Source organism: Propithecus coquereli, unplaced genomic scaffold, assembly GCF_000956105.1.
Source record: "Propithecus coquereli isolate 6110/MARCELLA unplaced genomic scaffold, Pcoq_1.0 Scaffold19, whole genome shotgun sequence".
NCBI classification, from domain to species: Eukaryota; Metazoa; Chordata; class Mammalia; order Primates; family Indriidae; genus Propithecus; species Propithecus coquereli.
Window position 1 is genome coordinate 10,733,884 of NW_012143856.1, and position 27,812 is coordinate 10,761,695.

The following is a 27,812-nucleotide window of genomic DNA, read 5'->3' on the forward strand; positions in this document are numbered from 1 at the left end:
CTAATATTTAACTAAGCATCAAGGTGTCCTGTTTTTGTAGAGAGCTTTATATTTAGATCTACTTGATTTGAAAATAGTCAGCCTTCCGTATCTGTGGCTTCTACCTCCATGAATTCAGCCAACCACAGATCAAAAATATTCAGAAAAAAATTGCTTCTGTACTGAACATGTACAGACTTTTTTCTTATCATTATTCCATAAGCAATAGAGTATAACAACTATTTACACAGCATTTATATTGTACGGGGTATTATAAGTAATCTGCAGATAATTTAGAGTACATGGGAGGATATGTGTAGGTTATATGCAAATACTATGCCATTTTATATCAGGGATTTGAGCTTCCATGGATTTTGGTATCTGCAGGAGATCCTGGAACCAATCCCCCACAGATACCAAGGGACAACTGCAATAGATCTTAAGTCATTTCAAAATTATGGAAAGAAAATTCATTTTTCTGAAATTCTACCCTTCAAAACAGAAGATACCTCGATATTGCCTTGCTCTCATCATAACATGTCATTTGTACAGTGATAAAGAACTTCTGCTCTTCTAGTTTTAAGAAACTAAAAGTCACACCATGGCCATGTGACCACAGTTCAATAACAAAAACAACCGTTCTGAAGTCAGGTTCCGAAGTCAGGCTGCCTGGTTCAATTCTAGTTCCACCACTCACCAGCTGTGTGAGCTTGACCTCTCTGTGTCTTAGTTCCCTCACGTGTATGAAAACTATAATACCACTTACCACATAGTATTGTTGTAGGAATTCAATGAGATAACATATGCAAGGGGATTAGAATAGGCCTGGGACATAATAAGTGCTCGATTCACATCAACCTCTTATTTTCTTCCCCTAAATGATTAACATCTTTGGCTCATGTTCCTAAATAACCTCTTCCAAGGGAAAGACCTCTCTTTCTTTGATAGACCATTCAAATGTCCAATCCTCTATAAAGTCATCTGTGATTTTTCCCAAGTGGAGGCTTTCTGCAACTACCAGACTCCTAAGGCTCACGGTTTATATTCCCCTTGCTCTACTTAAATACGCATCACGCTGTTCTTTTTCGGTGCACAGGCCAGATCCTTCATCCTAGATCAGACTGTCTACTCAGGGCAGAGCTTGCTCTTCAGCACCAAACTCAGTTCTCTGAACATACCTGACACTAAGTTGAAAGGTCTTTGAATACCACTGCTGCCACTCATTAGTCTTATTTCTTTTTCATTGGCCAAATCCAAAATCCCACTTGAACCAACTGCCTTCTAATACTAAGTCTGTTTTCCATTACAACTAAGAAAACATGAGCTAGAAAGAAGACAGAAGAAAGCTAAACATCTCAGACCATGAGGTCCTGTATCAGCCTGCTGCGAATACGAGGTAAGGCATCATACCTCTGGATGGCTTTTCATTTCCTTTCTGTGCATGTCAAGATCTCCCATTTTCAGAGCCATTGCTGCCTTAGTCAATGTCAGTAAGATCGATGACAACCCAGAAGCATCCAGCTTCCTCAGATAGCTCAAGGCAGTTGAAGGATTAATATTCTTCAGAGAAGGACTACAAAGAATATGGGGCAGTTGCTTCGGCTCAGCCACGTGAAACATCTGAACCACTTTTGCTGCTGATTCCTTTGTTGAGCATGAAACAAGGAATAAAAGGTCAGTGAACAAAAAGAAAGCAACAAAATCACCAAAAAAGAAAATCATACACACACACACACACACACACACACACACACACAAAGCCAAGACACAAACACTGCAATTAAGATAAAATTATAGCATTACGTTTTGATTTAAAAAGAGTTGATGCTGATATATGGAAGACCCGAGATAACCCCAAATGATCTCCTTGCTGAGTTACAATGAAGAAAAAGCAGTGAAAATATGTACCAGGTTGTGACGAGCATTTCTGATTTTAATAGGCGTTAGGAAGAAGAAAATGAATATCTGATTAAGTTACACTTAAAAGTCCATCGTAAAAACTACAATTTAGTTCAAAATATACCTAATGAAGTAATTTACATGAAAAAATTTCATTTCTCTCAAAATCTTAAAACATTTGGGGGTACCATAATTTCCAACTTGGAATATCTCTACTCAACTATGTTTAAAATACATGAGGGACTAAAAATCATCATTAATAATATCTTAAGTCTGGGCGCAGTGGCTCAGGCCAAGGCGGGAGGTCTGCTTGAGGCCAGGAGTATTAGGTTGCTTAGGTTGCAGTGAACTGTGTTGAGGCCACTGCACTCTAGCCCGGGTGACATGGCAAGACCCTGCCTCAAAAAATATATAGATAGATCGATAATAATGTCCTAAAGTCACTAGGTGAAGGTTCTCTAAGTGAAGTTTTGGACACTTGGAGAAACGGAGAACTAAGGCTGTGGGAAGGATTGCGGATGGGAAGAAGGCAGGCAAGGCCCACACTCTGAGTCACTCTTCTAAAGACGTGCTGCTGTCACTGAGCAGGTCATTCAACCGCGAAAGATCACATCTCCCTGTCTACATAATGAGAAAGCATGAGACGATGACCCACAGTTCTTTTCCAAGATATAATTCTATGATCGTTAATGAAGAAAAAAGCACATTACTTTTTTAGAAAAAGAAAAAAGAAGAATATCAAAGAATAAAAATATTTGGAACTTAACTTCTAAATGGTATTAAATAAAATTACTAAAATTAAAACTTAAAAATATTAAATATAATAAATAAAAAACCATATTCACTTCACTTAATTCCTCATCCAGGTTTTCACAAAGTGAATGATTAATATAAAAGATTAATCCCCTCTCATATTTCTGTGATGCACCCTCTCCTGTCCAGTCCACGCGGGCCAAAACTTCGGCCAAAGACAAACCAGACATCTTATAGTACGGCAAGGTGAGGTGAGAATGCTGGGTGTCAAGCCTAAAGGGAAGGAAATAAAAAAACCTCAAATTTGTAATTTTGAAGCCTGGATATCTACCACATTCGAAAATATAACAGATAACACTTTCCAGAGGACACAGATTTCAAAATACTTTTCTACTGTCATTAGTAATAGGAACAAATTCCTATGTTTTATTTTACAAAGTTATTCCAATTAATGTAGTTTCTGTTTGCTTGCTCATAATAAAAATATAAAAACAATTCAGTAAGTGAATTTTAATATTCATGATGTAGCTCTAAAATAATGGTGTTTATAGGTAGGAAAAGTCTGTTGTATTAATTTATAATCATTTATATGGGTCAACCAAGTCCCTAAAACAATCATATACAAAAAATTTGTAAACATCATTCTCAAAAATAAAAGCACTATTCATCCTAGCGTTCCTTTCTGACATCAATAAAAGCACTGACTGCTAAGATTCAAATCACAGACTGTCTAACTGGCATCTCTCTCTTAAGCTAACAGACAATAAACCAGTAATACAGCTGTTTCAGGGATTTTCACTGGTTATGGGCACCTCAAGGCCTGAAAAAAAATCTTTAAATTCCTAAATTAAGCAGTGGGAGACTCATGAACCTAAACTTACTGCTCATTTAATAAACTGCAACTCCTTGCAGGCAGGGAATGGGTCACATTCATTTTTGTATCTCTAAGCTTAGCACAGTACCTAGCAAACAGTATGCATTCAATAAATGCTTGTGGAAGAAGTGAATAAACGAACCACCTCCCCTCATGCATTATATCATTTATCAGGTAACTACCAGACATGGAAAAGCTAACCAGTACACCAAAACTTCAAGATGGTTTCTGTAACATGGTTCCAAGAGGCGTCACCAACCTGCTGTAACAGTCCCCAAGGTGCCCACAGCTTTCCTTAAATACTTCCAGAAGTTCTGCTTTCTCCCCGGGTTCCAGGTGAGTGGCATCCATCAGGGCAGCTCTCACTAACAGATGAGCCTCACTGAGAAGATGAATGCAGCTCTGGGTTTTGGCAGTCTTGTAGGTATTACTATAGTCCACCTAAAACAAAAAAGACAAATGCTAATGTTGCTGAAGAAAAACTCCCAAAAGCTTCCCAGTTCTTAAGAACATCTATACATTTTGTTAGTAAAGTTAATATTTGGACATATTAAACCCTAAAAGTAAGTATGTGATTATTTACTATTTTGATAGGGCCTTACCTGAAGTGCTTTATTCCCCACCATCTGTGAGCCAGTTTAATGCACACATAATTATAAATACTACCTTGTTAAATAGCTCTAATCATTATAGAAGGTCCAAATAGCACTGTAATACTAGTAATACCATTTAACTTAGCAATAAATTGACCCCAATTTGGTAAGACTAGTGAACGTATTTGAAATGGTTAACTTTTTTTTTTTTTTAAAAAAAAAAAGCTCCATGATTTAACTCTGTATTTTAAAGAGTATCCCTCCTTTATTTTAGTTTCAGTTGGTGAGTTTAGGTTCTATCACATCTATTTCCATAACACACAGTGGGCTCACACAAATTATCAGTAGCTAATCTGACTGAATCAGTATATTCAAACTCCTGTAGTCAAATCACCTAAGTGAAGTCTAAGACTTTGAATTAAGCAAGACTAAAAAGATAGGGCAAAGCTAATATAATTATCAGCATTAAAATGTCAGATACAAATCAGGCGACACCTTGATCTAATGATCAAAATTTATATCACCAACGAGGGGTGGATGAACATCATGTGTCTCCAGATGTGATAACCTAAAAAAACCCCACATCATCTATATAATATTCTGGCTGAGAATGCATAGTCTGAGTCTAATCGTTAAAAAAAAAAAAAAAAAGAAGAAGAAGAAGAAGAAAGCCTGAGCAAGACTGAGATCCCATCTCTACCAAAAACAGAAAAAAATTAGCTGGGAGTGGTGGTGAGCACCTGTAGTCCCAGCTATGTGGGATACTGAGGGCAGGAGGATCACTTGAGCTCAGGAGTTTGAGATTGCAGTGAGCTATGATGATGCCAATGTACTCTAGCGAGGGCAACAGAGGGACATCTTGCCTCAAAAAAAAAAAAAAAAAGTGGAGGGGAAATTATATTTTTCAAAAATGTCAATGTCATAAAATACAAAGAAAGGCTGTAGAAACATTCCAAATTCAAGGAGGCTAAAGAGACATGATTATTAAATATACCATCTAATCCCACAGTGGATCCTGGACTAGAAGAGGTGGGGTGGAAATGCTATTAAGTCATTATTGGGTCACCTGACAAAACTGGAATGGGAACCATAGACTAGATTAAGTATTGTGTCAACATTAAGTTTACTGAAGCATATGACTGTACTGTGGTCATGCAAGAGACTGTATTGACTCTTAGAAAATATACGCTGAAGTACGTAGGGGCAAAAGGCTATGATGCATACAATTTACCTTCCAATGGATCAGAAAAAATGTGTGTGTGTGTGTGTGTGTGTGTGTCTTAGAAAACCCAAGGTGCCAAAAACAAAAACAGCAACAAAATAAAAAAACGGAAGCAAATGGGGAGTAAAATGTTGACTGTGGGTGAATCTGTGTGGGGAATAAAAGGTTTTCTTTATACTGTTGTTATTCTTGCAGTTTTTCTTTAAGTTTGAAATGTTTCAAAATACAGAATTAAAATAATTGCCAAAGATGAGTAGGGAGCTATTACTCTTAGAATAGGAACAAGGATGCCCACTCTGGGACCCTCCCCACAGGACAATGCTGCAGCCCTGAGACAATCTGCTAATATTTCAAGGAAGAAGCATGGGAAAGGGATAAATGAGCTTAGATTTCTTTTAGCTCAATTTCATGGTTCTCTTGGCTAGGATTCAAAGAGAAGGTCAAAGGCTATTTATGTTTAGACTGGCTAATTGATCCTCTTAGGAGGATGGGTATGAATAAGGGAGTGTTATTTTTGTGAAGGTAATTTCTACTGGTTCCTCAAATGTCAGAAGCTATGAAAGCAAGAAGGTGTAGAAAGATACAGACTACACGGTCAGAGTCTGGAAGCTGGTTTGCTGTGGCATCCTGAATGTATGATAATTAGAATCAATTTCTGATTATCAATTTCACTGTAAATTATAAGAATCAGAAGTTTAAAAAAAGTACCATCTCTTTGTACAGTTGCACTGGTGAGACTGTATTCACAATATACAAATTCCACCCAGCCTCAGCTACAGGAGGTATTTTGATCTTAACACTGGTATCTTTTCTAGAACTAAAAGCAAAACAAAGGACAAGAAATTTAAGACACATTAATAAATGACAGTTTTAAGTAGTAAATATTAGATACCATAAAATAATATAACTGTGAAATCATTTTCATTAGGTGTTTTCTTCAGTGATTAGCTGTAGTCTATTTTTATAGACTATTAGTTTAGGCCTACAGCATTTAATATTCTATAACTATTATGCATTGATAAACCAATTGCTTCCAATTCACTCCACAAGTATTTTTAAATGAGCAATAAGTTCAAAGAACAGGCAAGGTCCATTGAAAGAAAAAGAACCTTGGCTGTCAAAGTCCCTGTGCCCATGGCAGAAGACACAAAAAACTGTAAGTCTGCTTAAAGCACTATCTTATCTCTTGCTTTCGCTATGTGATACATTTTCTTTAGTATATAATATTTGAAAATATTTTGGTCAAATAAATTTTCAAATAAATCAGAATGTTTAAAATCACTTAAAAAATAAGGTAATTTTAGAATGTCAAATGTGAAAGACTACAAATCGTTTTTCCTCTCATCAGAAAGCTTTTAGGATCAGTTAGTCTCAGACCACTTTGTGTACACTCTAAGTGACCAGTCAACCTCTGATTTCTGTTGGTGGAACAAAGCACAGGTGCAAACAATTTGAAGAAATAAAAGCTTATACTAAAAATAAAAACCTATGTTGGACTTGAAAGATGAATACATTATATGCTTCTTTCCCGCAAGCAGATTTATTTCTTGATTAAATTTTCCTTAAAGAAATGTTCAAATTAGATTGCATTCTCTACCACTAAGTTCGCAGTAGAGAAAACATCAAATACAAGCAAAACTAGTCTGGAATTTAGCATTCTATTCTAAATAATGTGAAAGCAGAAACCCTAAGAGTTAACGAGGAATTAACGTCATCAAAAAGCAATTTTATTTTAAGGTAGATCAGTACATATCTATAAATCAAGAATGTGCTTTAAGGTAAGAAAATGCATTATTAATTTCTTTTGCAATACCAGAAAATAATCTTTGAATAAAAATATAACTATGGAAAGATCAAAAGAGAAAAATGGTAAACAGTCTTATAGTTTGGATCGGCATTACAGGCCCTGTCTTTTCTATTCATGACATAGAAAAGCATATCCTTTAACTTCTTATCTAAAATACCACTGATTTTTACCGAAACTATTTTATAATTCATTTTCTTCTAAAAGCTCCAAGGTCAACGACAAAGGATACTATAGAGATCATTAGAACCTTCTTTTCTTTCTCTGGAAAAAGAACACTTTTCCAAGACACACACAAAAAAGTTACAATTCACTCCAGAAACTTTAGCAGGAATGCCTGGCGGTGAGGAGATGCTTACAGAAGCCTCTTGGGTGACTCTCTTCTCTCTGGAATGGCCTCAGCATCTGCCTTAGTCAAAAGTATAATGTGGTTTTTAAAGTGACAGATGGCTTTCAAGCCTATGAAAAGCTGTATTCTTAAAGCACAGACATCCATACTGACAGGTGGGCAAGCCTAGTAAAGGAAAAATCACAAATTTAACCAAGGAATAAAAAGCACACAAACTTTAATTTTCAAAAATCAGTTTGCTTATTTGATAAAATCTCTTCTGCTCTCCCCTTCCCCCCCAAAAAAACCCTCTAATTCCTATTCTTAACACAGTAAGGAGGTTATCTAAACCTATATAAACAACATCTATTTTATAAAGCTACTCAGTCAACAAACTCAGTATTTGTTGATTGAATAAAAGAAGAAAGAGGGTCCCACAGTGTAGGAACTCCTGCACATGCCCTACAGAGTGACTCCACAGAGCCCTAGTGGAGAGCAACCCTGGGCCAGTAAGTTGCCAGCCCAGAAATCACCACCAATAGTGGGCTGGCTCGGGGATATGCCCAAAAGGAGTTTCTAGGCAAAATCAGACACTATGAAGGGACACTGTACTGCACACAGGTACATAAAATGGTTTCTTTATGGATAGGTGTGTACAAGAAATGCTTGTATGTCTGTTTGGATACCCCTGTTAGCCCCTTAGGTGAGAACCATGCCTGGAATAGCTGACAGGCCAGGGCATGTCAGATAAACTGGAAGAGCCAGCTCCTGCTCCTGTAAGGGACCATTAATTCTAGAAGAATGGATAAGAAAGACACTGGAAGAGCTTTCTGAGAGCTCTTGTTCATTAATGCTGTCTTGATCCTGAGGTCATCTTCATTGTCCCTTTGTACAAAGTGATAGGGGAAATACCTTCGTCTATATTTTCATTTCTAAAAATAGTTCAAGTGGCCTTGCCTAGCACTAAGGGGCCAGAATTTTAAAGGAAAGGGAGATAAAGACCACATGCTCTTTCCACCAGACTCTGAGGTTGTGAAACCTTTTTCAGCCATCACAGTTCTCAATGCCGAGTCAGCAAGCACGCTAAATGTGTGCTCGTTCAGGTGGCATCGAGGACTTCAGAACTGGTAGAGCTGCAGGGAAGCATGAGCGATACGGCGTGACCATCACTGTCCTTCCCTCTTCCATCTCCACTGGACTCAAGGGCAGCATGTCCCACCAGCTGCCCACCTTGCCTGTTCCCTCACTTTGGTCTCCTCTTTTTTCCTTCCCTCTGGTTTGAGACTCTGAAAAGATGTGGAATTATGATTTTCAAATGCGGCTTGATCCTACTTCAATCTATTACATACCCTAAAGTGCACCATCACCCCTATGTAGGCTTGTGTCTTTCTCGGGTTTAAAAAGGCAAGGTGGGGGAAACAAAGAGAGAAACAAAGAATGGAAGCTTTTTGTAATCTTAGTCACCTTTCCATTTTTACTAGGAAAACAACCCCTTTTAAAAATAATCTCTTTAAAAGGCTACGTGTGTACACATATAAAGGCACAGAAAATCTGGTTTCCCAAGAGGCTGAAGGCAGGCCGTTAGCCTGGTCAGCAACAGAAAACTACAGGCAGGCCATGGCCAAAAAAAGAGTCACTGAGAACTTAAGAACCACGCTTTCCATGAAACGCAATGTGGGTGACAGGGACTGGGAGAGTGCCTCAGACACATCAGGCACTCCACAGGGGCTGGTTTATTCATATAACCATCATTATTGAAGGCTTATTTTTACAGAAAAAGGCATTCCAGGTTCCAAGTAGACATAAACCAACTTTTGAAATATAGGCCATCATGATTTGGGGGTTTCTTGCAGTATGTATATTCATAACAATTAGCCATTCAAATAGCTTATACTATAGAGGTGAAATAGCATAGATGAATATTATGCAAATGATCAGTATATTTCTGAGAAAAGAAATTCAAGGTCAGAAAACAGAGTTTCGTCATAAAAATGCCCGCGTTTATTTTGTGGGTAAGAGCTTTTCAGAGACTAAGCACATTACTTCTCACTAAAAATGAGGTTATTGATGTAGCATATCCATTAACTCAGATTAAGTACAGAAGGCTTGTAAAATGACAAAAGAATTATAGGCATATCTAATGTCTAAGTGTGTTATACTATTTATAATAGTATAAATAAATCATTTTAATGCATTTTATTCAATTTTGTGCTCTTGTTTGATTAACAGCTCTGTACAACTGCCACCAAGATTTCTATTAAAAAAATAAAATAGTATATTACAGTTGTGAACAGCTCTCTCTAAATTTACACTATACATATGCTTTACCAAACTTTAAAAACTATGCACTGAACCAACTGAATGAAATGTTTTCAAAGCAATCTTAAAAACTGTCAACTAAACCACGAATCACAAAATGCTTTTACTATCTTACATCCAAAAGTTCTAATTCAATACGTAAAACAACATTAAGACCTTTACTCCTCACCAAGCTTAGGCCTAAGAGCAAATTTGTAAGCATTCATATGTTCCTTTTTGGTCTTAAGGTTTCACTGTCTTCAGAAGCCAGTTCTAACCTTCAGGGTGGTATCCATGTATGGGTCCTCCTCACGAGCTGCCGCTGCACTGCACCGCACCGTGAAACACTGCAGGTTATTGCTGAGGAAGAGGAGGGAGACTGCTGAGCAAAGTGGAGGCCAATAACCAACATGCCTACAGTAGAGCGGGGGGATGTTCACAGGCAAACAGGGCAATGGCAGGAGGTTGAAGAAGACTCAAGTATTTGTCAAATTTTGCCAAATTAAACTGCTTCTCAACAAGAGAGTGCCTCGGAATCCCTGTGGTGTGTTTTAAAAAACATGTAACTGATCCTCACCTCACCCGTACTTAATCAAAATCTCCAGAGGCTGAATCTAGCATGTGTAATTTGATGAAGCTCCATGTGTAACTCTGATGTACACCCCCAGTTAAGAACCAAGGATTTGGGTCAATGTCCTCATTTTACAAATAAAATGATGCCTCCCAGTATCTGCTCAAGATACAGATGGCTTACTATCAAAACCAAGATTAGAACCTGTTTCCTGACTATTCTACCTCACCCATCTCAAGATGAAATTCATCCTGGATTACACTGGGCAACACAATTAGACTATGCAAACCACAAACTCGGTGGTAGGACTGAAAATGAAAGACTGTCTGAAGGAACCTACAGAATTACCTACACCAGCAGCTTATTTTAAAGATCAGAGCATGGAAGGTTCATGACTGGTCCAAGTCCTCTCCGGAGAGTAGAGCCAATTATATCCCAGGTCTCCTGACTCCATATATTCCTTTACCTCTTTCCACAGCTCCAAGCTGCTTCTGCACAGTAAAAGAACCTTGGGACCCCACAGTAAGTGCACAATAGATGCTCGGTTATCTGTTGTGGATTCACAAGAATCATTTTTAAAAATAAACTAGAAAGTGAGAGAAATAAAAATGAACTCTTTGGGAAAAAAAAAAAAAGGACTAAAGCAAACCTAATAGTTATATTCAAGTAAAAGAAATACTTCAACAAGAAAGGCATTCTGACATTTTCAGCTGGGAGACCGCACAATGTAGGAAAGAGATACTTAGGCCTCTCTCCACCTGTTGGTGCTTCCACTTCAGCCTCAGCCCATGGCCACCTCTGTCCATTTCTGCAAAGTTCTAGGAAATAACCTCTGGAGTCCTGACAATCACTGGGACAGCAGCACCACCACTTACAAACCTGGAGCAGTTAGCAGTCTTGGAAGTAAACTGAGAGAGTGGGGAGCAAAAAAATCACCTGCAGTGGGGCCAGAATCACAGTTGAGAATTGATATGACTGCAAAGATAAATGACCTTCATGCTCTAGAAAGATAAAGGCATGGTCCTCTGACTCACCTCCACCTGTAGGAACCCAGCTTGTTGGCTATTGTTAAAATACTAAGTATAAGTATGAGAGAAGATAAACAGAAACGTGCTGGCATGGAAAGACATCCAAGATACACTCTACTGCTAAGCAAAACAGCAAGTTAGTGAACAGTGTACTCAGTATGATCCACATCTGTAAAAAATAAGGCATAGTAATACATGTACTGTAAAGAAAAAAGTTGGATGAATACATACCAATTGTATATACAGTTGACTCTGGGGAGTAGGCTTTCATGGAAGGCTTTCTTACTTATATATTTCTGTAAGGCTGGCATTTTACATGATTTTATTTTGTTCCTTGATTCTTACAAAAAAATTTTGCAACATGCTTTTTTTAGGTATGTAAACATACCAATCTTCAAGAAACTTCTCAAAATAAACCTTATTGGGACAAGATTTTTCTTTCTTTTTTAACTTTTTCAAAAATTTATTTCAAAATATTAAAGGGGTACAAATGCTTAGGTTACACGGATCGTTTTCATAATGCTTGAGTCCTAGTTATAGGTGTGCCCATCACCCAAATAGTGTTCGCAGTACCTGGGACAAGATTTTTCTTAAATCTTTATCTATTGGGTAAAATAAAAAATATGTATAAATGAGTTCAACAATATAGAATTTTAAATATAGGAGTGTGGGACCTTATTAAGAATCTGAATTTACGTATAACTGCTATTCTAATGTCTAATGGTTCCGCGGTCAGGTTAATGATATCAGAGTGTCTCTGGTGCTGATATTAAGAAAACTCCAAAAATTTTCTACCTGGAGGCAGTCAAAAATCCACAAATTATAAGTCCTTTCAAACCCTCATAAAACCATGTTTTCAGCACTCCACATAAGAAATTAGTCCTTGACTTATACATAAGAGACATGGGGTAATAAATGGAATGGGTTCACTCATGAAATTCTCAGTGTCCTGTACATGTATACAATCAGAAGGAGAAAGACGGATAATCTTTCACATCAATATTTTGGGACAGAAATTAATATTTTTATTTCCTCTTTTTCCCTCTCCTTTTTCTTGGTTTCTGACATGCTATCGTTTCCTAGTTCTTCTGCATCCTTAAAGATCTTTCTCTTTCTCCTCTTGCTTACTAAACATGACCTTCACCAGAGTTTAATTCTCCAACAACTTTTCCTCGTCTACACACTCTTGGGGCCATGCTCACTACTTTGATAATCAGCTCTTTTTTGATGATATCAAAACTTCTAAGCTTTCTTCTCTAACCTAATATACAGCTCTATGTATCCAAAAGCCTACTTAGCATTCCCTCTCAATAGTCTATAAACATCTCAAACTCGAATGTCTAAACCTAACTTCTTTCGCCCCACATTACACCAGCCTCCATTGTTTCATAAAAGCAGGCTCAAAACCCTGGTGGGATTTTTCATGCCTCTTCCATCCCTGTTATTCCATCAGACACCAAGTCTATCCCTCTCTGCTGAAGACTCTCCTATCCATCCTTCTTTCCTGCTACCAAGTAGAGCTCCTTAACATCACTGCCTGAACCATTTCAATAGCTTATTTATCTAGGTTTGATCCTTCCTTCACAAGAGCCACCACTAATTTTCCTAAAGCAATGTTGTGATCACATCACTTTCTCTGGTCAAAACCTTAAAAAATTCCTTAGTTTAATTTTCAAAGCTTTGAGCTCTCTGTCAAGCATTATTTTCACCACTTCTCTACTTTTCAGCTTCTTCATATTTAAAGAACATCACTACACAACACTTTGGAAATTGGGAAGACTAGCTACCTCCACATTGTTCACTTAAGAAACACACTCCCATCAGCAGCATTTCTCGGTACACCAGAAATCAGAAGGAAAGGGGAACATGACCACTAAGAGTGGATATCAGAATCTCCAGGTGAGTTCTCTGCAGTTAGAAATATACTCTAGCACCTGCTGGAGATTCTGATACTACCACTCAGCTGGGGGAAAAAAAATCACTGCCTTGTGCAGTTAATTATTAGATGTTCCTAAAAAACTGGACATAGCCTTTGTTTATGGTCTTCCTCTATCTACAACGCCCATCTCTTCCAATCTCCATCCATCACAATTCTAGCTAGCTTTCAGGACTCATTTCAAACACAACCACCCATCTGCAACTTTCCCACATGACTCAGACAGAAGTAATTTCCCTCCTCCCAGTGCCTACAGCACTCTCATGAAGTCTTAAGACATTTTTCACGAAACTCCTAGTGTTTGTGGCCCTTGTATGTATCATGTCCCTAACCTTTTCTTATATTGTTTTAGAAAGCAGCTGGTGTACCTTATTCACGGTTGCTTAGTCAGAGGGCACAAGGCAATGCCTTGAACATAATCTAAGCTCAAAAAACAGGAAACAGAACCAAAAGCATCACTTACTGCTGAAATAAAAGGAAGTAAGATCAAACTCCTGCTCAGGAACCCAGCCTCCATGCCAGCATAACAGGGTAAGGCTACTCAGAAGACATGTGCTACTAATTAGTACATACCTTTGGCCAATCCCAACCTCTCTCTATTTCCCTATATATACTAATTAGGGAGTAGAATCAAATCATCTTTCTGGTTCCTTCACAGTTCTAAACCATTATGAAATAACTTGATTCATATGGAAAAAAAATATGGTAGTAGTGAAAAAAGATTTAGGAAATCTAAAAAGAAATTTAAAAAGATGCCCTGTCTGGCCCCAGTGACTTTTCATTAGAATTCCCTATAAAAACCTTCTTTCATGAAGAATGTTATACTTCCTTACAAGGATCCCCACCCAGTCTAAGGAAATAAAACAAAGACAAAACCAGAGTCTAAATCTTTGGCATTGCAAAGGCAGGTATATGACATCAAAAAACAGCTTTGAAAAGATAAATGTAACTCATTACAGTGCTCTCTATGAGTTCACACAATTCTCAGTTAAATATTTAGGCAGCACCTCAAAAATTTACAGAAAAACAAGTGCCTGGAAGGCCAGCAAGTGACACTGTAACAGTACCTTGTAATGACGTGCAAGAATTGCGGCGTGAGCACCGCCTGCTGAGACTTCTCTGGATAGTGGTAGACTGACATTAATTCAACAGATTTGACAACCATGTAGAGATAGCCCACATGAGGTAAGGAGAAAAAACAAAAGAGACTCAGCAACTCTTTTTCCTGAGACAATTTTTTTCCATCAGAAGAACCTGCATGCAAAAAATGAAAGAAATAAATACCAGGAAACCAATAAAGGGAAAGAATCAATACTACTTTCTGTTTGAAATTTTTTATAACCAAAATTTTTTAAAAAGTACTCTTCTGACTGACACTCTTCAAGCACACCCATGAATATCAGAAGTCCAATTCTGCACTCTCCACATTTTGTCCAAAGCCAAATGCTCAGTTTTTTTCTCTCTTTATTTCTTCCCTCTTTATTTCTTCCCACGTGTGCTCTAGCCAAACAGAATTGCTCACTAATCTCCAAACACACATAATTTTACACCTTGCACATACTAGTTCCTCTTATGTAATATCTTACCAAAAGCTCCATCTTCTAAAAATTCTACTCATCCATTAGGGCCTAGCTTAAACACACATCACCATTTGTCTATTTAGTAAATATTCATCAGGTACCTACTAAATGCTGCTATTCCGAGTTCTAGGGATACAACAGTGTACAAGACAAGGTAAGTGCTTCCACAGAGCCTTCATTCTAGTCATGGGGACTGGAATGAGGAATGAACAAGTAAACTCCACAGTGTGTGCATAAAGGAGATTTTAAATTAAGAGGTCAGGGAAGTCCTCTGCGGTAAGGTTACAGTTCAGCTGTGAGCTGAATGACCTGAATGCACCTGTCACACAAGATCTAAGGAAACACACTTCTTAGCACAAGAAGAGCAAATAACAAGTCTTAGGTAAGAGTACACTCGGCATACCTGAGGAAGAGAGAAAGGTCATTATGGATGGAGAATAGTAAGCAAGGTGACAGTCGGACAAGATGAGCTCAGAGTAAGGGTCACGTAGGCCATGGAATGGATTGGGGATTTTTATTCCAAATGCTATGGGAAGCTCACTGGAAAAAGAGCTGACCCTCTAACATGGCCATGGGCCCCGTCTGGTCTCCAGCCCTGTCTCACACCTCCTCTCCCTTGCTCTGCTCTCCCCAGTCTGGCTTCTTTCAGTTCCTCAAACATGATTTTCCCTCAGCAGCAACTTTTGCTGCTTCCTCTGCCTGGACGGCTCTCTTCCCCTCCCCTGTACCAACCACTGTTCCCGAGTCAGCCCAATTCACTCTTCACATCCTCTTCCTCAAGAAGCCTTCCCTGACCTCAAGATGAGGTCTGAGGTCAGGGTCTTTTGTTATAGGCTATTACACCGGGGTTCCTTTCCCACAGAGCACACATTTCAGGGTAAAATTGTGATTTTTGTGATTATTCGATTAATGTCTGCCTTCCCCTGCCAATTAGCTCCATAAGTATAGGCACTTTGCTCACTGTTGGTTCCCCAGTATTCAGCACAATACTCAACATATTAGGTACTCAATAAATATTCAGTAAGGAAAGAAAGAAATGAAGGTAATAAAGACATTTAATTGGAGTAATATTTATATCTTTTTCTAGACAACATCTAAAGATGTTAAGCAGGCCAGGACTGAGTGCAGAGCCTATTAGTAATTCTTAATCTTGGTGCCCATTATACTCCTGGGGAACTTTTGAAAAATACTGATGCCTAGGCCCCATAATTGACCAATTAAGTCAGAATATCCAGCATGTAGAATCTGGGCATCAATATTTTTTTAACAGTATGCAGGTAAGCCTGACGTGCAGCAGGATTGAAAACCACTACTCTGAATTTCCATTCAGTCCACATTTTCCCATCTTGCTCAGAAGGCCACTGTAAGAAGCTTTGCCAGATACCGAGCTAGAACACAGATACACTTCAGTTCTAACAGAGCTCTGATGTTCCCTTTCTGGACCTAGAGACCATTTCAAAAAGGGAAATGCATTCTGTCTATCACACTCTCTCCATGACTTCTCCTGGCAGACATGACTTCCCTTTCTGGTGCTCACAGGTATTTGCTAAGGACTTTGTCCAGGGCCACAGGGAGACTCAGTGGAAGAACGAAACCTATCACCCACAGTGGTCTCCCCTCCCCATCCACAGCCCTTGTACCTCGCTGCACTGTCACACTCCTGCACTGTCATACTTACCTGTCTGGTAAATGGGTAGCAGCTGGAGGGAATGCAACTTGATGTCATCAGGCAAGACATAGGATGAAACATCAGGAGCAAAACGTCTATGAGTTGAAAAAGACAGAGGGAGAAATGTAATTTCCATGTACTTTAAGCAGATACATATATATTCAGTGCTGGTAAATAAAAAGCTATCTAATACCTGTAGAGCAGGTGCTGAATGTGGAAATACTTTAGTTGTTCATCAGCTAATCCTGTAGATTCCAGTGTAACAGATAATCCGGACTGTTCGCTTTTTTTACCAAGAAGCTCCATGGGCTTTTGGCAGATAACAAAATCATCTGACTCAAGCTGTGAAAGTTCATTACTGATACCTTAAAAAAAATAAAATTTAAGAGTTTAACAACTTTAAGTACTATTATCTGCTTAAATGAAAATTGGATTTCACAATATCCTCCCACCAATTAAGTAGATACATAGTAATTTTATTTAGTTATATACACACGCATTTCATATATTTAGAAGGAACTGTGGTTTTGAAAATCCTCAGCACTTGCTCATTTATTCCCCACAAGAACTGATAAAGTACCACAAGATAGGTATTATCATTCCCATTTTACACATGAGGAAACTGGAATGCAGAGATGGTGTTACTAACTTAAGGGACTAGAAACTGCTTATCTATCTGCGACTGTTCCATTACTTCTGTTGACTAATATACACAGAAATACAGTTACAAGGTACAACATGAGATCCGGACAGCCAGATCACAAACTCAAATCCCATGAAACAGGAATAACTAAATCTATAAATAATGTGGCTGATACCATATATAATAGAGCCCTTCAGAAACTGCCAAAGGTAAAGGTTTTCTTCATACCCAAAACAAGAAAGCAAGTTAAATTCATCATTTACCTTCTTCTGTCTGTTTCATTGGATTGCTGGTCTTACGTGGATGGTGGTGAACTCTCTCTCCATTTTTAGGGTCTAACTCTAGTTTTAGGATTAAAACTTCTAAGTCTGACATGACACCGACATATCCAACACAAAAAGAAATTTCGACAGGAGTGATATTAGCTATGTGTATAATTAAAGAACGTTCAAAGTCCAATATTGAGAATTCCTCATTGATGATCTGATACTTCAAACTAAATAAGACTAACTTATTTGTGCAGCCAACAAGAAGATCTCCTTTCACAGGGCAACAGGAAATGCACAAGGGAGCCTCAGAAAGTGGCATTTCAAGAATAGACATCTGGTCTCTGAAGTTTTCGCTGAAGGGTGTCTCCACATTATGCCCAACCATTCGAATACACACTCGAGAGTTCTCAGTCCTTTTACTTCTCCAGTTCACATAAGCACGCAGAAAGGTAGCTTTGTTTTTCTCTTCAATTGCTACCAAATAGTCTCCTGAGATGGAAATAAGATTATACTTAGAATTTGTAATTGGAAACACAACCACTTACCTTACTGCCATGAAATAGAACTATTAATGAATCCTAACACGAATGGTTGAATTAAAGACTGAATAGAACAAAACCCTAAGCAACAAAATCTTAGTTGCATTTTTAACTGACCTTAGGCATTGAGATTCTGAAATACAATCTCTCCCCATCTCTCCACTGTAGTGTCTTAATTATCTATGTAACATAGAAAGTTCACATTTTATTCCCTATGTTAACTCTAAGTGTTTACTGTAGCTCTAAATCTACAGCTCCAACAAAGCTCTACTGACAAAGAGTTCAACAGTATTAGTGTGACCTTAAAATTAGGTATAAATTAAGGAACTCTGAGGTTAGCAGAACTTGCACTCTAACCCCTCTCCCTCCCACAAAAGTCACAACTACGAGAAATACGATAAAGCTGAAAATATTAAACCAAATATAAATCCAAGTTAATTTTCTCTTAACTGTTCATTGTATGAACTTTCTTTTTTTGTTTTTTTTTGGGGGGGAGAGGAGGGTTATTGTATAAGCTTTCTTAACTTATAAAACTAACAGATATTAGTTGTGAGAAGTCAAAATGGTAAAGTAGTAAAGAGAGGCAAAATGGAAAGCATAATGATCTCCCTCCTGCAGTCCTATCCCTGAGGACCCAATGTTGACAGGTTGCCTGGTGTGGGCCTTTCAACCCCTTTGTCTCATATAAACATAGATCACAGAGTGGTTTTCTAGTTTCTTGCTCTTTGGTTTCTCGTTTTGTTTTTTTTAACCAAAATAGAATCACACTAAATATATTTAACAATCTGCTTTTTAAAAATTATCAATAAACCCTTCCCTCCAGGTTGATATATGGACATCTAATATCCTTTTCAATATCTTTAAAATATCCCATATATACATGTGCCATAATTCATTCAACAATTCCTCAGTTGATATATACTCAAATATTTCCAGTATTTTTGCCACTACGCTTCACGCTGTAATAAAGAGGTCTATACTTATCCAGGTCTATACCTACTGGGGTGTTTGTTTTAATGGCAAAGATTCCCAAAAGAGAGAATGTTGGCCAAAGGTCGGGCGCACTTTAAAGTGTAATGAGTGTTGCCAGATTACTACCATAATTAGATAACAGCAGTTCGTGTTGCCAGTGGCGCTGTTTGAACACACCTGTTTCCTCATATGCTCACTAGCACTGACTCTATCTGATCGGAAAACAGGGACTCCCATGACTATTACAATTTACGTTTCCCAGACCACTTACGAAGCTGGCCATCTTTTCCCATGTTTAACAGCCATGATAGTTTCTCTTCTGGAAGTTGTCCATTTTTTATTAGGTTGTTGATTTGTTTTTCTAATCAAGGAATTACGGCTTTCTAGGTAAATGGGATATTAACCCTTTGTCGGCCATGCATAATAAACAGGTTTTGGTAATCTATCCTTTGATTTTGACTTTGCTTATGGCATCTTTTACCATACAATTTTTATGTAGTTAGATATGTAATCTTTTCCTTCTTACGAAATCTGTAGTGGGTTGAATCCATGGTTGTAGAGGCCTACCATAGACTTACTGATTTTTAAAGTAAGTAAACTTTCCTTTTTATATAGTAGGATCACAAATCTGGTCAACAGTAATATCAGATTATGGAAGAGATTGCATTCTCTTTGACAAAACTGACATCAGAAGACAAATACATGAGGCATCAAATATGTTTTAAGACTTCAGAGAAGTTGAGGGAAGATAGGGCTTGGAGGGGAGGGTGGATACGCTAGGGCTGGTTTAGCACATTTGTGCTAAAGGACAGGCAATGAGAGCCACGTGGTCCTGTCCTCCTTGCCCCACCGTCCCCACACACCCCATGAACAGTGTCCAGCATCAAAGGTTCCTACAAGCACTCTGTCGCCCAAACACTAGGTCTTTCTCTCTCAAGAATGGGGAGTTCTCAGGTCTCCCTCTTCTTCCCGTCACATAAAAAGCCTAAATTTTCCCTTACTGATGATGATATGGGCCCCCATCCTTCAAAATTTCTGCCTACTTTTTTCCTAACAACCCCAAATTTTATAACAGTTTTCAGCTAATGAGAGATTTAACAACAACAACAACAACAACAAAACCCTGAAATATTTTCCGTTTGGGTAAAAGACCTACAAAACATTTTTTTTCCTTTATAAAATACTTTCTTAAATTTTAATAGATTTAGGGGGTACAAATGGTTTTTTGTGACATGGATGAATTGTATAGTAGAGAAGTCTAGGCTTTTAGTGTACCCATCACCTGAATAGTGTACATTGTACTCGACAGATAATTTTTCATCCTGCACCTCCCCACATTCCCCCTTGAGTCTCCAATGTCCATTATGTCACTCTGTATGACCACGCATACCCATTGCTTAGCTCCCACTTACAAGTGAGAGCATGTGGTGTTTGGTTTTTTGTTTGCAAAGTGTTTACAGTAAATATAAATGGCTGATTTAAGATTCCATTTTTGACAGGGGGAGATTTGCTACAGAGTAGGACAACTGAGCACTGAGAGCAGGAATGCCCATGTTCCAGTTACTGTGAATGGGATGAAGGGGCCAAAAGGGAAAAGCTGAGAAGTGGAAAATAATTCATCTGAATATCAGCATAGCCAGGAGGTCAGCCCTATTTTGTGTTCAACTATGTGTGAGTCAGCCCTATTTTGTGTTCAATTATGTGTGGATATTAAAGGAGCTGTACCCAGGGGCTGAAGCTCAAATCCTGAACTGAAAATTACCCTTGAGCCATATGAGCCATGATACTAATGCCATCCCACATGACTCTTGAGCTTTCTTTAAGGCAACCAAGTGGATTATAAAAACTTCTTTGTCCTGCTAGGCCTCACTGAGGTTACCACGTGTCCTGCAGCCAGTGGGCCTCTAGACCAGTGGTTCTCAATCCTGGCTAAACATTTAACTCATCCCAATGCTGGCCTCAACCCAGGGAAACACAATATCTCTGAGGGTGTGAGCCCAAAGCATGGGGATTTTTTAAAGCTTCCCAAGTGATTCTTAGGCACCGGCGGTGGCCATCTCTGGATCCCAGGAATCATCACTACTGACAGGCAAGAAACCTAGAGGTTTACATAATGCCTGCCACTTCAAATTCTAGAATAAATGTCCATTTGGGAGAATAGGGCAAATCATGTAAACATATTGTCTGTATCTCTCTCTCTTTCTCCTTCTCTCTCTCACAGGTACACACACACACACAAGTTGAAACTGGTGAATCTGACACTCAATAGAACTTGAAGGTTCCTATGCCTAATGCCTAAGCCTAAAAAGGGATGGGGTGGGGAAATCTACCAATACTGTAAAAGGTATGACCATAAAAGATGGATTTCATAAGAATATCGAAATCAGAATCTTCCTGCTGTAAAGGAATTTACAGAGCTAATGAGTGGTTTTCAAACAGGTCTGTGAACCAGTGTAGTCCCCTGATGATGTCATTAGGCAAAAAGAAAAAACAATGACAACAGAGTAAGTTGCTCAGAAAGCTAAAGGTATCCAATGTTTGGTGCCAAGTGTTTCGTTTTTTTATTTTTTTTCTTTTATAAATAATGGCGACAGTAATGGTAGGACTTTTTTTTTTTTCTTTTCTTTTTTTTTTTAGCATAGGCATACCTTGGAGATATTGCAGGTTTGGTTCCAGACCACTGCAATAAAGCAAATATCGCAATAAAGAGAGTCACACATTTTTTGGTTTCCCAGAGCATATAAAAATTATGTTTACACTACACTATCGTCTATTAAGTGTGTGATAGCATAATGTCTAAAAAAACAATGTACATACCTTAATCAAAAAATACTTCTTTGCTAAAAAAATGCTAACAATCATCAGATCCTTTCGTGAGTCATAATCCTTTTGCTGGTGGAGAGGGTCTTGCCTTATTGAAGGATGCTGACTGATAAGGGTGGTGGTTGCTTAAGGTTGGGGTGGTTGCAGCAACTTTTTAAAATAAGACAACAATGAAGTTCACTGCATCAAGTGACTCCTTTCACAAAAGATTTCTCGGTAGCATGCAATACTACTTATAGCATTTTACCCATGTGAGTAAGAACTTCTTTTAAAATTGAAGTCCATCCTCTCCAACCCTGTCACTGCTTTATCAACTAAATTTATGGAATATTCTAAATTCTTTGTTGTATTTCAACAATGTTCAGAGCATCTTTCACCAAGCATAGAGTCAATCTCAAGAAATCACTTTCTTTGCTCATCCAAAAGATGTGACTCCACATGCATTCAAGTTTTATCATGAGATTGCAGCAATTCAGTCACGTCTTCAGGCTCCAATTCTAATTCCAGTTCTCCTGCTATTTCCACCACATCTGCAGTTACTTCCTCCACTGAAGCCTTGAACCCCTCAAAGTCACCCATGAGGGTTGGAATCAACTTCTTCCAAACTGTTCATTTTGATATTTTGACCTCCTCTCATGAATCACAAATGTTCTTAATGACATCTAGAACAGTGAATCCTTTCCAGAAGGTATGCAATTTAGTGATTCCTCTGATGGATCTGGGCACAATATCTGTGGCAGATATAGCCTTATGAAATGTATTTCTTATATAGTAAGACTTGAAAGTCAGAATTACTCCTTGATCCATGGACTGTACAATGGACATCCATGCAAGCATAAAAACAACATTCATGAGGCTGCCCCCACCTTGTAGTCTACTGCAGCCCATGTTCCATCCCTGGTCAGGGAACCAGTACCTCTTGGTTTGCTAATTGTGTGACTTTTGACTTTTTGGAGCACCCATTTGATATTTATCCTTTTCCCTTCTAGGGACAGCTTTGATTTCCTGTCTTCTTCCATCTGTGGGGGTCACGTGAGGCTTTGGGGCCTTTGTGTATAGATAGCCAGCTGAGAAACCAAGACCCTAGAAAATATGGCTGGAAAGAAATGTGGGTTGTACCCCATTTGTGGCTAGCAAAACTTTCTTTTCTTTGGACTGTCTTTGGTGTGGGTCCACATCTCATGAGGATTGCCTTGCACCTCTTCAGAGCTGCCTTTGTGTCCTTATTTAAGTCATAACCTTGATGAAGGCTTATTAGTTTCACTTAGGAGGACAACATTGGTTAAAAAAAAATTCAAAATTCAGAAATACTGGCTGTTTATCTTGGCTAAAATCTGATAACAAGAGATTTAAAAGGATTTTTTTTTCTCTTTTTTTTTTTAAAAAAAGAGCTCTATAGTCAAGTCGATTTAGGCTGGGTATGGTGGCTCACGCCTGTAATCCTAGCACTTTGGGAGGCCAAGGAGGGTGGACTGCTTGTGGCCAGGAGTTGGGGACCAGGCTGGACAATAGCAAGACCCTGTCTTTACAAAAAAAATAGAATAATTAGCCAAGTGTGGTGGTATGAGCCTGTAGCCCCAGCTACTGGGGAGGCCGAGGCAGGAGGATCACTTGAGCCCAGGAATTTGAGGTTGCAGTGAGCTATGCTGACACCACTGCACTCTAGCCAAGGCAGCAGAGTGAAGAGACCTTGTCTTAAAAAAAAAAAAAAAAATCATCTCCTCGTACATCTCCATTAGAGCTCTTGGGTAATCAGGTACATTGTTATGAGTAGTAATATTTTTAAAGGAATCTTTTTTTCTGAGCAGTAAGTCTCAACAATGGGCTTAAAATATTCAGTAAACCATGCTGTGAAGAGTTGTGCTATCATCTAGGCTTTGTTGTTCCATTTATAGAGCACATGCAGAGTATATTTAGCATAAGTTTTAAAAGCCTTAGAATTTTTGGAATCATAAATGAGCATTGGCTTCAACTTAAAGTCACCAGCTACATGAGCTCCTAACAAGAGAGTCAGCCTGTCCTCTGAAGCCAGGCATTGACTTCTCCCTAGCTAGGAAAGTCCTAGATGGCATCATCTTCCAATAGAAGGCTGTTTGGGCTACATTGAAAATCTATTTAGTGCAGCCACCAATCTTAGCTAGATCTCCTGGATAACTTGTTGCAGTTTCTATTTGTTGCTGCTTCACCTTGTACTTTAATGTTATGGAGACCATTTTCCTTAATCCTCATGAACCAACCTCCCTTAGCTTCAAACTTTTCTTCTGCAGCTTCCTCCCCTCTCTAAGCCTTCACAGAACTGAACAGAGTCAGGGCGTGGCTCTGGATTAGACTTTGGCTTAAGGGAATGTTGTGCCTGGTTTAATCTTCTATCTGGACCACTAAAACTTTTTGCATATCTGCAATAAGGCTGTTTTACTTTCTTACCATGCATGTGTTCACTGGAATAGTACTTTTAATTTCAAGAAATTTTCCTTTGCACTAGCAACTTGGCTAAGTGTTTGGTGTAAGAAGACTAGCTTTATTCAGCCTGTTTCAGCTTTCCACATGCCTTCCTCACCAAGCTTAATCATTTCTAGCTTTTGAGATTTAAAGTGAGAGACCTGCAACTCTTCCTTTCACTTCAACACTAAGGGGCCACTGGAGGATTATTAATTGGCCTAATTTCAATATTTTTGTCTCAGGGGATGGGGAAGCCCAAGGAGAGAGAGAGAGAGATGGGAAACCACTAGTCAGTGGAACAATCAGAGTATAAACAACATTTTAATGATTAAGTTCCTGGTCTTATATGTATGTGGTTCGTGGCACCCCAAAACAATTACAATACTAACATCAAATATCATTGATCACAGATCACCATAACAGATATAATAATGAAAAAGTTTGAAATATTGCGAGAATTACCAAAATGTGACAGAGACATGAGGTGAGCAAATATTGTGAGAAAAATGGCGCTGATAGACTTGCTCAACACAAGGTTGCCACAAATCTTCAATTTGTAAAAGGACACGATATACCTGCACAGTGCAATAAAGCAAAGCACAATAGAACAAGGTATGCCTACATACATCTTAACCTGACAAAATGACCAGTCAGATACTACGGATGGTAGCCTCACAGTTTTTAATTGATTCAAAAAATCCCAGTGTCTGGAAATCACCGATCTCTTATAATAATTCAACTTACTTTTTTTTAAAAAAACAGAAACTGAGACCCAAAGGTTTCTATAAACTTACAATGAATCAGCTGTAGAGTAAGGATTAGAGGCACATCTCCAATCCTCCAGCTTCAAGCTCTCCACTTTGTTGGACCACAGCCACCAGCTTTTCCACCACAAATACTGCACTTTACACCCCTCTTATAAAGTACGAGTCAAAATTAAGTGTTTTTAGGCAGTTAAAAGAATCCTATGATGAATTCTTCCATAATCTGAAAAAGCATTTATCTTTTTTTTTTTTTTTTTTGAGACAGAGTCTCACTCTTTTGCCCTGGTTAGAGTGAGTGCCGTGGCGTCAGCCTAGCTCACAGCAACCTCAAACTCCTGGGCTCAAGCGATCCTCCTGCCTCAGCCTCCCAAGTAGCTGGGACTACAGGCATGCGCCACCATGCCCGGCTAATTTTTTCTATATATTTTTAGTTGTCCAATTAATTTCTTACTATTTTTAGTAGAGACAGGGTCTCGCTCTTGCTCAGGCTGGTTTCCAACTCCTGAGCCCAAACAATCCGCCCGCCTCGGCCTCCCAGAGAGCTAGGATTACAGGCGTGAGCCATCGCGCCCGGCCAAACATTTATCTTTAAATGTTGGCTTTTTCTGAAATACAGATACACCCACACAGTGCCCCGTTGGTGCTGCTTCACATTTCTGGTGGAAGAGAGTAGTGGCTGCTCCTACAGCTGTCTAAGGAGGAGGTGGGAGGGAGGTCTGAGTCCTGAGTACATTTAAAAATCAGCACATAATCTGAGCTTTCAAAAACCAACCAGAAGTAGATGGAGGTATAGATGTAAAAGGACTGGTTATGCCAGGTGTGGTGGCTCACACCTATAATCCTAACATTTTGGGAGGCAAAGGCAGAAGGATCGTTTGAGGCCAGGAGTTTGAGACCAGCCTGAGCAACACAGTGAGACTCTGTCTCTACAACAAAGAGAAAAATCAAGCCAGTGTGGTCGCAGGAGCCTAGAATCTCAGCCATTCGCTGGGAGGCAGGATGATCGCCTGAGCACAGGAATTTGAGGTTGCAGTGAGCTATGATAACGCCACTGCATTCTAGCAAGATCTTGACTTACAAAAAAAAATGCCATGAGTTGTTAAAGCTGCGAGTAGCTTGGGATTCAGGATACAGTACTATTTTCCCTACTTCCACTTTTACGTGTGTTTGATATTTTCTACACTAAAAGAGTTATGTTTGGGTTTTTGTTTAAGTGTCTGGAATGAGTGGAACCCAACCACAGGCCTTTCTGGCAAGGACCAAGATGAGAAGGAGCAGTCAGCATCCCGCCCCACCAGAAGGTGGCTCACACCTTTGGTTGCCCGGGACAACCGCACAGCTCAGTGCACCGTTAAGTAATCAGCGGCCAGACCCAGCGAGACCATTCGAGACCATTCGGCAAGTTCCGGGAAGCACAAAGTCCCTTCCCCACCTAAAGCGGCAGCCAGCACAGTCGGTCCGCTAGGGAGGAGGCCCCAAGCCGCGGCAAAGTGCCCCTTGGCCCTCCCGCCTACTCACCCGCCTCGCTGTAGGCCAGGCGCAGCACCCGGCCCAGCGTGGAGAAGGCGCACCGCGGCTGACACAGCTCCTGGCCCGCCACGGCGAACGCCTCCACCTTGCAGCCCGCCGCCACGAACAGCGCGTCGCGCCCCCCGCCGCAGAACCGCTCGGGCTCCAGCTTGCAGGGCACCACCTGCTGCGACCCAAACGGGTGCAGGTTGTACAGCTGCACCATCGCGGCGGCCGGCTGCGGGCCAGCTCAGCCGAGCCTGCCTGCCTGTGCCGCAGGGCATCCAGGAGTCCCAGCGCCTTTCGCGGAGGACTTCCGCGAGCTAGCGTGCGGCGCCCGGTCACGTGAACGCCAGCCTGCCCGGCTTGCAGTTCCACTTCTTAAAGAGACCGCCGCGGGGCGTGGTGGGAGGTGGGGGAATGTTCGCACCGCCGGGCCCCGCCCGCCCTCACGCTTCGCCGGGCCCTGGGTCTCCGCGCCTCGGCCCGCCCCCCAGAGCTCGCCGGGGTTCTACGCTCAGCTCGCGGCGGGTGCACGGACAGCTGCGTCCTTCCGTTTGTCTTTTCACGTTACTAACTGCTTCGGGCCAGGCAGGATGTTTTGGTCCTGAGTACGTTTTAACATTTGATCATCTGCTATCCTGCACCATTTCGTACTTGCTTCAGGGGCATTACACATGTCTTCCCCGTACCCTGTGAGCTTCTGGAGGATGGGGCTGCAGAAACTAAAATAGGGTGCACACGGCTCAACTCGGGACTAAACACGTGAAGAGTTACTCAGAAATACTGGCAATTCTAGAATGGTATAGTTGGAAAGAGCAACATCTTGAACGTGCTTAACAAAAAGATATTTCTTGAATGAAAGAATCGGTGGACATAATCTAGTACGCATTTGACAAAAGATTAGTTTGAGCTCCCGAGGATAGGAGGACTAGGAGGGAAATCCCCTTGCTCTCAGTCCAGTGCTCTTAAGACTAATCTGTAACCTACATCCTACATGGGATCTATTCCTGACAACGTGGAGCTCATGGTCACATATACCCCCCCCTTTTTAAAAAAAAAAAAAACAGATTTATACAAAGTGGGTATTATAGCTACTCTTTCCAGTTCATCAAGAAAATATGTACGTAAGTATGGATTGAAGGACGCAGTTTTGTTTCAGCACACAAGATCGTAACTGAAAAGAGAAAAATTTCCTTCAGTCAATTTTCCGTTCAAGCACCCTCGTGAGCCCTTTATTTCAAGAATTTGGAAATTAGGTGCAATTGGATTGAAGTTAAACTTGCCTCCATTTCCTATGCCCTTCAGGTGAGTAAAGTA

The 27,812-nt window shown here is 39.7% G+C and overlaps 1 protein-coding gene across 2 annotated transcripts in view; it reads right to left on the reverse strand.

The window, feature by feature from the left end:
* The window catches only part of HPS3 (Hermansky-Pudlak syndrome 3), a 38,329-nt gene extending 11,509 nt beyond the window's left edge, over positions 1 to 26,820 (reverse strand). The window contains exons 1-11 of one of the 2 annotated variants that reach the window (XM_012642888.1): positions 26,502 to 26,820; positions 17,441 to 17,935; positions 16,728 to 16,899; positions 16,544 to 16,629; positions 14,353 to 14,539; positions 10,029 to 10,164; positions 7,484 to 7,638; positions 6,029 to 6,137; positions 3,765 to 3,946; positions 2,724 to 2,904; positions 1,390 to 1,623 (exon numbers count right to left, since the gene is read on the reverse strand). In XM_012642888.1, the coding sequence (XP_012498342.1) occupies positions 1,390 to 1,623; positions 2,724 to 2,904; positions 3,765 to 3,946; positions 6,029 to 6,137; positions 7,484 to 7,638; positions 10,029 to 10,164; positions 14,353 to 14,539; positions 16,544 to 16,629; positions 16,728 to 16,899; positions 17,441 to 17,935; positions 26,502 to 26,718 (2,154 nt within the window). In that variant the 5' untranslated portion in view covers positions 26,719 to 26,820. The remainder of the gene's footprint in view (positions 1 to 1,389; positions 1,624 to 2,723; positions 2,905 to 3,764; positions 3,947 to 6,028; positions 6,138 to 7,483; positions 7,639 to 10,028; positions 10,165 to 14,352; positions 14,540 to 16,543; positions 16,630 to 16,727; positions 16,900 to 17,440; positions 17,936 to 26,501) is intronic. The other variant, XM_012642889.1, reaches the window with a different exon arrangement.
* Between the last annotated feature and the right edge of the window lie 992 nt (positions 26,821 to 27,812).